Source organism: Montipora foliosa, chromosome 12, assembly GCF_036669935.1.
Source record: "Montipora foliosa isolate CH-2021 chromosome 12, ASM3666993v2, whole genome shotgun sequence".
NCBI lineage: Eukaryota > Metazoa > Cnidaria > Anthozoa > Scleractinia > Acroporidae > Montipora > Montipora foliosa.
In genome coordinates, this window is record NC_090880.1 from 18,837,316 (window position 1) to 18,847,315 (window position 10,000).

Consider the following 10,000-nt stretch of genomic DNA (forward strand, 5'->3'; position numbering starts at 1 on the left):
AACATTCCAGACAACTCACTGGGATGATATGAAATATAATATGGCACAAAGATCTATTCATATATAACTTTTTGTAACTTTCAGAGGACAACGTCTCCAAATTTGAAAAAAAATGGCCAATTTTTTTTCAAGTTTTAATCCGTTTCCATCCCCTCTATCCTTTGCTGCAAACAACAAAGAATAACTTCAGTGCACTTCAATGGCCATTGGCAACGAAACTACATCATTATGTTTTGGTCTTCATTGACGCAAAGACGTCTTTTAGTGTTTTGAATTTTGACTAAAATAGCGTGACACTGCCCCTTTAAAAAACGGTCTAATTAAAGGGGCTCTGTCATGAAATTTAGCCACATTCAGTGACTGGGAACTGGTAACCAAATCAAGCGAAACATAAAAATAAGTACATAGAACACTGAAGGGAGGTTCGAATAAAACAGAAAATACAAAAGGGCCGAGGCAGGGATGGTCAAAACTGAAGAGGAGTAAAATGGATTGCAATTGGGGTTTTTGAAAATTGTTCAGCCTAGCAGTTTTTCGAGGTTCATCTCTGTTGTTTGTGACTCAAACTATGTATGCTCGACAGACTTTTTTTGTCACGAGGCTTTGAGTTGTGTTGTTTAAGAGTAATTTCTGGGTTAAACGTCAAGTGGCAAAGTGAGTAGGAGCGAGTAATTGGTAAAACTCCACAAAATGATCAACTGCACTTCCTTGACACAGTCCCTTTAAGTAAAAAGATCGTCTTAGGAAGTACTCAGCAGATGTGGAATTTACTGGAAAAATAGAGAGATTTAGACCCTAGGACGAGAGCGAATACGAGTACGAGATTTTCGCATTGAACAACAGTGAACGCGCGGAAACCGGCGTCATTTTGGCCGAAAAAACGTGAAAAAAGGCTCAGTTACTTACCAGCAATAAGCCGGAATAAATGAGCAACCTATACTGCTAACAAAGAGTAAGATAAATCGTCCGGGCTATAAATTTTCTAAGTATTTTCGCTTAAAAACGGGTAGTCAAATCTCGTACTTGTTCTTGTCCTCGTCCTAGAATCTAAAGGTCCCTGTTGTCACATAAGGCGAATGTAGGAGGCAGTGTGGTCTCGTGGTCAGGGTGCTGCTTTGAGATCTACACAACCTGGGTTCAAACATGTTCTGACCACTCCTTAAATTTGATCTTGGTAGTGAAGTCCCTGGCTCAACTTCTCGGCTGCACTTGTAAATATCTCACTGAGTTTGTTTCATTTGTTAACCTTATTTTTGGGTTGAGAGTTTGCTTTGCGAATTTCTCCCCCTCATTTTACAGACTAACCCTAACTTTTGTCTATGATTTTTCCTCAACTCACCATCCACACACACAATATTTCCCCCAAACTACCTGCTAATTAGTGAATGTTTTAGTTAGTGGAGAGGAACCCCTTCTTGTAAGGAGGATTCTTTTGTCAACACCATTAAGGAAGCCACAAAGGTTGCTAGTGAAACCGCTGCCATTATTAAAAAAAAACCGCAAGCCAATGGGATTCCTAAAAGTTCTCGGATGTGTTGTTTCACTGACTCCGTTTCATTGACCCTGAAAATTCAAGCCCCAGTGGAGAGTGGTCAATTAAGTGTGTATGTCATAAATAAATAAACTGTTCGAGTGAGGCTTTTGAGAAATTTGAAACCATCACTCGTTCCTATACATAAATCAAGAAATGCAACCATTCGCGGTCATACGATTTACTATATTAATCACATGTAGGTTAAAGCTGTGGAGATTGTCGCACAGCAGATGGTTACAGACATGCCATCTTCATTTGAGCGGAGTTTTCTGGACTTAGCAGGAGTGGAGATGTCTCGTCAAGCCGCCTTGGAGTGCTACAGAACTTCAGGATTGACCCCTAGGGACATTGATGTACTGGAAGTTCACGACTGTTTTTCGTGCAACGAGGTTAGGCCTCCTTTCTTCCTAACATGCCCTAACTCACCCCACCCCCACACAACAAACAAGCGGCGAAGCCCCTCGTGTCTTCGCCTCTCAATTGTTCGGCTTTCCCGATTGTTCGTTTGCTCGGACAAAATCGCCAGACCTTTGCTCGATCCTTTGTTCGGACTCCGAGGGACACGCTTTTTGTGGAATGTTTTTGAAGCCGTTCAAAAAATTCGTAGCACGTGTTTTATCGGGTTTAAAACCAGAAGGCGTAGCTGCTCGTTTTCTAAACATTAGTTAAGGCTCACGCGCGTGTCGTTTTATCGGTGACCTGCAATGCATTTTTTTGCTCATGAATTGTTAAATTTTTTGAATGTTTTTTGATCTCATTTTAGGTATGGTTCTGATATCTTTACAGGACAACTAGGGTGTCCCCATTTTTTGTCTATGCTTTTGTCGTTTGCTTAGACCAGCATGTGTCGCATAATTATGCTTTTCTCGATCCTCTGTTTTCAGCTGTTCATGTATGAGGCCATGGGGTTATGTCAACTAGGGAGAGGTGGAGAGCTTATTGATTCAGCGAAGTGGGTTAACAATAAAAACGGTAAGTGTTGTTGAAGACGAGACCGAAACGATCATTAAGAGACCGGCAATTTCACAGTACCCATAGACTTAAAACAAAAAAGCCTGCCATTCCAAGCAAACTGGAGGTAACCTTCATTTCCACGAAAAGACAACTTTCAAATAATGCGTTTTTATCAGAAAAAACGAATTCAGAATAGCATATTTCTATTCACACTGAATTTCATGGGTAGCACTATATGAAATGATCTTGTGAAGTGTAATTGTTTCTGACATAAAGAGCCTTTGTAGAATAATGAGATGGCAATTCAACCTCGTTGCCAGTGCTCTCTCTCTCTTCTCCCCCTCTCCCTCCCTCCCGCTACCCTTTTCTCCTTCTCGTGTTTGGTCAACTGTGGTTTTCTGGTCACATGAACACTTGTGCCAATCAACTGCAGAGAGGGTAGGTCCTCAACCAACTGATTTTGACAACAGAACAATAAAGCCGGACTTTGCCGAAGAGCTTGTTGAGAACTTTTAAAGTTAGTAAGTTGTCTCCCGTATGACCTGCTTAAAATCCTTTTAATAGATTCTAGGTTGGTATCTGGACCGCCTAAAACTCTTTTACCTTGGAGAGAAAAGACAAATTCCTCTTGTAAAAGGAATTACAGGGTGATTTTTTCCAAAGCATGGCATAGCCCACAGGAACTTGAATTCAAATTTGTAATTCTTGGAGTTGTTCACATCTTGAAGCGGCGATTAGCTGTATAAACAACGCGGCAAAGTATGTTCAATCCTTTTCCGTTGTTAAAGTTTTTAATTTTGACGCTGCCACCCCTCTTCTATTGCTAAAATGGAAACCCTCCCACATTGTCGGGGGAAGAGTCTGTAGATTTTAGGCGGCCTTTTTCCCATGTTGCTCTTGGATTGCCAAAATTATAGTAGAAATTCTGGAATTTGGTTAAAAAAAGTTACTGGGGTTTGTTTATTGTAAGGTTCTTAGTATTTTGGCCGTGTATTTCTCAAAGACAAGAAACACCTGCTGAAAAACACTAAAATTGATAGTTTGTGAACAAATTGAGTAGGTCAGTGCTTTTGGTCATGAATGGAAGATGACAAGTTTTGCGCGCGACAAAACAAAGAGAACAAAAAAAAAAACCAAAAAAAAAAAACAACAATTCCCTGAAAACAGTGGGCATATTGTTATTTTTTATAGGTGGGTCGGTTTGTCGAATTGGGGATCGATGGGTCGTAAATCCTTCCGGGGGCTTGGAATCAAAAGGTGAGGTAATCTACCAATGATCACTTGTAAAATACATTATTAAGTTAAACGTGACCTGGTAACTTTTAACAGCGGCCCGACGGTAGATGCGTTGTTGCTAAAATTGTACCCAATACTTTAATAATACGGAAATTTAGAGAAAATTGTATTTACACCTTGCCATTTCCTTGTCAAGTTTTCCTTGACGAGTTTCCCTTGAAACTGAGTGGAAATTGCATTGCGAGTTATAGTAAGTTTTTCCTAGACAAGTCTCCTTGTCTGACACCTGGTAGTGTTTTACCGAGGAAACTACTCGAGGTAAAACTCAGTGAGGACGATATAGAGCGGTTTTCAATTGAGTGTTGTAAAACAGATTCCAAAGTAATTACTTCGGCCAATCACAGAAGGTGCAAACAGCGCAATAAACCAATCCAAATTCGTAGCAATTCCGTGTAACTTGCGCAAAGCGCGGGAAAAATCGCGCGTGCAAGTCGCAGTTGGTTATCCTTTTCATTGGTTGATAAACTGGCGCGAAATTTTTAAACCAATCACTAAGCTTAGCAACTGCAATCGCGTAATTACTGTCGACAGTCATTTGAAAACTGCTCTATGCTGGCGGTTAATTTATCACCAAGTACATTTGTAAAGGTATTACTGAAGCCTTACTGGTAAGAAAGTTCGTTCCAAGGCCAGATAAATATCAGTGATGTGTTTGCCAAGGCCACTGAGCCTTATTCCTCAATATGTCGAAGCAAACATAAACACAAGCAAGGCATACGGAAACTCATTTGATTTCGGTAGATTTTTGATTTGGAGAAAAAAACAAATTAACGAATAGTTAATGTGCCTTCGCACATTTGCTTTGCTTCCGCATGCTTCGTTTGTGACGTCCAATTATACATTTGTGAATTTCTAAATAGAATGCTGCATGAAAATGACGAATGACGAAAGTTCCAATGTGTCCCATAATCTAGTGCTTTTCGTAATAGTAAGCTCCAGATCGTTCTCTGTTCTCGTTGCATAGCTCACTTTAATTAAAGTGCTGTTACGACCAAAGAATCAGTTCTTTTTCTTTGAATTTTAAAACTACATTTAATTAAACATTGCATGACCCAGGCCTTGATTTAAAAAAGACACGTGTTTTTTTTAACTGAAAATTTTCTTTTTAATGGTCCACCAATACTGAATTCCCTATTTGATGGTCTGCCATTACTAACTTTAAAATCTTAAAAGAGCTGGATTGAGGAGAAAATAACGTGAAAGACTCAATAGTTTAAGAATGCAATGCATCTGTACGCGGCTGAATTAATATGCAGTACGGGAGTTTTGGGCTTTCAGACTTTTAACGTGGTTTGGATGTGTAAAAAGCTCCATTTACACACTGAAATTTTAAGGTATTGAGTAAATGACGTCACCTTTCCCTAGATCAAATCCTCTGAGGTCCAATCGGTCAGTTTGAAACGTGAGTAATGGTGGACCGTGAAATCCAAACGCTACACTAAATGTAAACAGCCTTTGCATTAAACTCAATCTCAAAGTTTGGCCAGCCTGGTGTTAAGCAAACACTTTCAAAATCTGAAGAAAAGGAAGTGATATCATAGTAGCACTTTAAACAGCCAGGAGCCTACGACCACCAGCGTCAGCAGGAGAAGGCGTGCTCATTTTAACTTTTATTTTTGGTTATGATCTCCAATTTCGCACTGGCGGCGTGATGTCTTTTTGTCTCAGTGGAAAGTAAAGCAATTTGCTTGCATAAACACACTCAGCGTAAAAATACGTTTCCAAGAAAAGCTCCGTCCACTCGTGTGTTCGGCTTCACAGCTATTATTATGTATACGAAATAGTATGCGTGGTATGATTGGCAAATTTAGCGGACCGTATGCGCCCCCTGTCCAGCCTGCTAAATTTGAAATTTTGATGCAACATTTTTCAGCAAGTTTTCATGTTGATTGGTGTTGAATCTTGCAAGCAGTTATCTCAAGAATCCCATAAGATTTATTTCTTTTTCGGATTTGTTGCATGTCAATCATTTGTGGCAGTTGAACGGTCTTCCTTACTTCAAATAGTTTCATTTACCGTGCGCCTTATTACCTCCGCTATATAGTGGCATCCTCGTTTCAAAGAGTCGATGGTTAGCACTGGGGATTTGGGCAGGATCTTGTATGACTGTGTAGCCCAATCCTGGAGTGGCAGTCTCTGTTGCAGGTGGCACAGACGTGCCTTGTGGAATCGCGCGCAGAGGCTGCGCATTCTTTCCTGGGCATTCTCTTGGATGTAGCCTGGACTTAAGCGTTCGCCTCTGCCTTTCAAACCCCTGCTTTGACGCTTTTCCGCCACGTATCTCGGTGTTTGTCCTCTCATGCACTGGTGTCAATTAGTGCAAATCGCAAGTCTTGCTTGATGACGTCCTGGCAGCGCATCAGTGGTCGGCCCACGTGTTGGATGCTCTCCCGCAGTTCTCCATAAAGGATTTCTCTTGGCAGGCGATGCGATGTGCATGCGATGTGCGTGGCCGAGAACATCGCAGGCGTCGCTGAATGAGCATTGATGCCAGCTCAGTGAGCCAGCGTGCTCCAGGACCTTGGTGTTGGTGACTCTGTCCTGCCACCTGATGTGCAGCAGGCGCCGAAGGCAGCGGAGGTGGAATCCGTTGAGTTTCTGCTCTTGTCTGGCATAGGTCGTCCACGACCCGCTGCCATAAAGGAGAGTCGACAGGACACAAGACAAGCTTGGTAAATGCACATCTTGGTCCTTTCGCTCAACAGGTCATTGCCCCACAATCGCTTCTTGAGTTTGGTCATGACAGCAGCTACTTTGGCGATCCTAAAGCCGATCTCTGCAACGAGCGAAGTCGAGCTTGACACGGTGGAGCCCAAGTAGTTGAAGGTGTCCACAATCTCCAGCTCCGTGTTATCGATGGTGATGATTGGGGGACTCAGCACCTTGCGCCAGGATGTTGGTCTTCTTGAGGCTGATCATTAGCCTAAACTCCTTGCAGGCATAGCACAGCTTGTCTACGAGATGTTGGAGGCCCTCCATGCTGTGGGATGTTAAAGCAGCGTTGTCTGCAAACAGCAGCTCCCATATGAACACCACGTAAGGTTTGGTTTTGGCGCGGAGTTGCCGTGTAACCTGTCAGGATGTAGACACCTTCTGTACAGTCTATAAAGGCATACTGGAGCAGCATCGAGAAGGAAATCCTGAACAGGGTTGGAGCAAGGATACAGCCCTGCTTTACTCCACTGCTGACTGGGAAGGCATTGGAGGTGGCCCCATCGAAGCAGACCGTACTCTGCATGTCCTGGTGAAAGGAGGTGATGATTGCCAGGAGCTTTGGAGGGCAGCCAATCTTCTGGTGGATCTTGAAGTGTCCGCTTCTGCTCACCAAGTCAAAAGCTTTGGTGAGGTCCATGAAGGCAAGGAACAATGGCTGCTGCTGCTCTCGACACTTCTCATGCATCTGACGGAGGGAGAAGATCATATCCACTGTGGACCTCCCGGCTCTGAAGCCACACTGTGACTTGGGGTAGACTTGCGAATCGAGGCTGTGCAGGCAAATCAAGGTGACCCGAGCCAAGACTTTGCCAATGATGCTCAGAAGAGAGATGCGGCGATAGTTGTTGCAATCACTATGGTCACCCTTGTTCTTGTACAGGGTGACTATGTTGGCATCTCTCATGTCTTGGGGGATGTGATCTTTCTCCCAGCACAGGCAGAGGAGCTCATGAAGCGGTTGCAGGATGGTTTGCTTCCCATGCTTTAAAACGTTTGGCGGGATACCGTCCTTCCCCTGTGCCTTGCCACAGGCAAGACTGTCGATGGCTATACTGAGCTCTTCCAGTGTGTGTGTTGTCAAGCTCCTCTATGACTGGAAACCCAGGCAGGGCATTGAGGGCAGTGTCTCTGACGATGTTCTGGGTTGAGTAGAGCTCGAGATAATCCTCCACCCAACGCTGTAGTTGCATGCTGTGATCAGTGATGACCTCGCCAGTCTTTGATTTGAGCGGGGCTGTTTTGACGCGCGTAGGGCCGGTGGCCTTTGCGTGGCTACAGTCGGTTGCTATCTGGATTTTGGCGCATAGGTTCTGCCAGTACTCGTTGGCACAGTGGCGGGCGGTCTGCTGGGCCTTGCTCCTAGCTGCTCGAAGGGCGTTGCGTGTGTTTGGAGAATGGTTCTGCTTGTGAGCCAGCATTTCTTCCCAGCAAGCGTCAAACCAGTCAGCATTCTTGATTCTTTCTTGCCAAATGCAACCATGGCTGGGTCGTAGATGGCATCATGGAGGTGAGACCATTTGGCATCTGGGTTGCTGGTTGTTGGTTGTGCAGCAAATGTCTCTTGGAGCCTGTCAGCGAAGCACTGAGCATTAACGGGGTCAAAAGTGCCACAGGTGTTGATGTGGGGGCGACCCTTGGTCTTGGCGTGGTGGTTCTTTCTGGGCTTCAGCCTGACCTTGCTTGCAATAAGCAAGTGGTCCGTGTCACAGTCAGCGCTGTGATAGCTTCTTGAGTGGAGAACACTGCTGAAGTCCACTCCCCTAGTGATGACGAGGTCTAGCTGGTACCAGTGGCGGGAGCGAGGGTGTCTCCAAGACACTTTGTGCAGCTCCTTACACTTAAAGTAGCTGTTGGTGATGCACAGACCGTAACTGCAAACTCAGGCAGGGCATTGAGGGCAGTGTCTCTGACGATGTTCTGGGTTGAGTAGAGCTCGAGATAATCCTCCACCCAATGCTGCAGTTGCATGCTGTGATCAGTGATGACCTCGCCAGTCTTTGATTTGAGTAGGGCTGTTTTGACGCTCGTAGGGCTGGTGGCAGTTTTGATGCCCTCATACATCCCCTTTGCATGGCTACAGTCGGTTGCTATCTAGACTTTAGCGCATAGGTCCTGCCAGTACTCGTTTGCACAGTGGTGGGCGGTCTGCTGGGCCTTGCTCCTAGCTGCTCGAAGCGCGTCGCTTGTCCTTGGGGAATGGTTCTGCTTGTGAGCCAGCATCGCTTTGCTATTGGCCTCCGTGACTGGCTGCATTTCTTCCCAGCAAGCCTCGAACCAGTCAGCATTCTTGCATTCTTTCTTGCCAAATGCAGCCATGGCTGAGTCGTAAAAGGCATCATGGAGGTGAGACCATTTGGCATCTGGGTTGCTGGTTGTTGGTTGTGCAGCAAATGTCTCTTGGAGCCTGTCAGCGAAGCACTGAGCCTTAACGGGGTCGAAAGTGCCACAGGTGTTGATGCGGCTGCGACCCTTGGTCTTGGCATGGTGGTTCTTTCTGGGCTTCAGCCTGACCTTGCTTGCCGGAAGCAAGTGGTCCATGTCACAGTCAGTGCTGTGATATCTTCTTGTGTGGAGGACACTGCTGAGGTCCGCTCTCCTAGTGATGACGAGGTCTAGCTGGTGCCAGTGGTGGTACCGAGGGTGCCTGCAAGAAACTTTGTGCAGCTCCTTACACTCAAAGTAGCTGTTGGTGATGCAGAGACCATGGTGACAGCAGAGTTCGAGCAACCTCTGCCCGTCCTCATTCATCCTGCAGACGCTGAAGTGGCCGAGGCAGGTAAGCCATGCTTGCCAGTTGGTCACGACGCGAGTGTTGAAATCGCCTAGCATATATATACCCTCGGAACTTGGGATTCCGGATAGTGTTTCCTAAAGAGCCTCATAGAATTGATCCTTGGTTTCTCGGGTGGAGGTCAGAGTCGGGGTGTAGGCAGATGTGATGTTCACAAAGCGCGGCGACAAAACGTGTGCAAAGGGCAAGAATTCTCGATGACCCTCCGGAGGGGGTTTCAGTGAGTTCCTCATGGCAAAACCTATGCCGTACTGCCTCGCCTCGTCCTGGGACAGGCCTTGCCATAAGAAGGTGTAGTCTCTTTCCATAAGTGACCCACCATCGGCCAGCCGGGTTTCCTGGAGACAGGCGACATCAATGTTGAGTTGTGCCAGCTCCTTGTTGATGATGGCGGTCTTGCGGAAGTCGTCCATTGGCTGAAGGTCAGCGGAGAGACCAGGGCACATGGTGCGAATGTTCCAGCTGTCGATTTGAAAAGCTGGAGTCTTCGTAGATTTTTTCTTTTGACTGCTTGGTACAAGTACTTGATCTCTTGTCGGGAGGGTCCCCTAAGCTCTACGCACCCAGTAAAGCAAGCAAGCAATGACAGGGTGGCACCTTACTGGCTAGGGGCTGCCCAGCTTGAGATGGGCAGTAGCCACCCAATGAAGCCACGAGGGCTTATCCCACCGTCGGTCGAGACCCCCTGGTGCTCCTTCTTACAGCAATCA

The 10,000-nt window shown here is 45.6% G+C and overlaps 1 protein-coding gene across 1 annotated transcript in view; it reads left to right on the forward strand.

The window, feature by feature from the left end:
- The window catches only part of LOC137980123 (sterol carrier protein 2-like), a 44,482-nt gene that overhangs the window by 29,271 nt on the left and 5,211 nt on the right, over positions 1–10,000 (forward strand). The window contains exons 8-10 of the mRNA XM_068827484.1: positions 1,735–1,923; positions 2,419–2,506; positions 3,680–3,745. Of these exons, the coding sequence (XP_068683585.1) occupies positions 1,735–1,923; positions 2,419–2,506; positions 3,680–3,745 (343 nt within the window). The remainder of the gene's footprint in view (positions 1–1,734; positions 1,924–2,418; positions 2,507–3,679; positions 3,746–10,000) is intronic.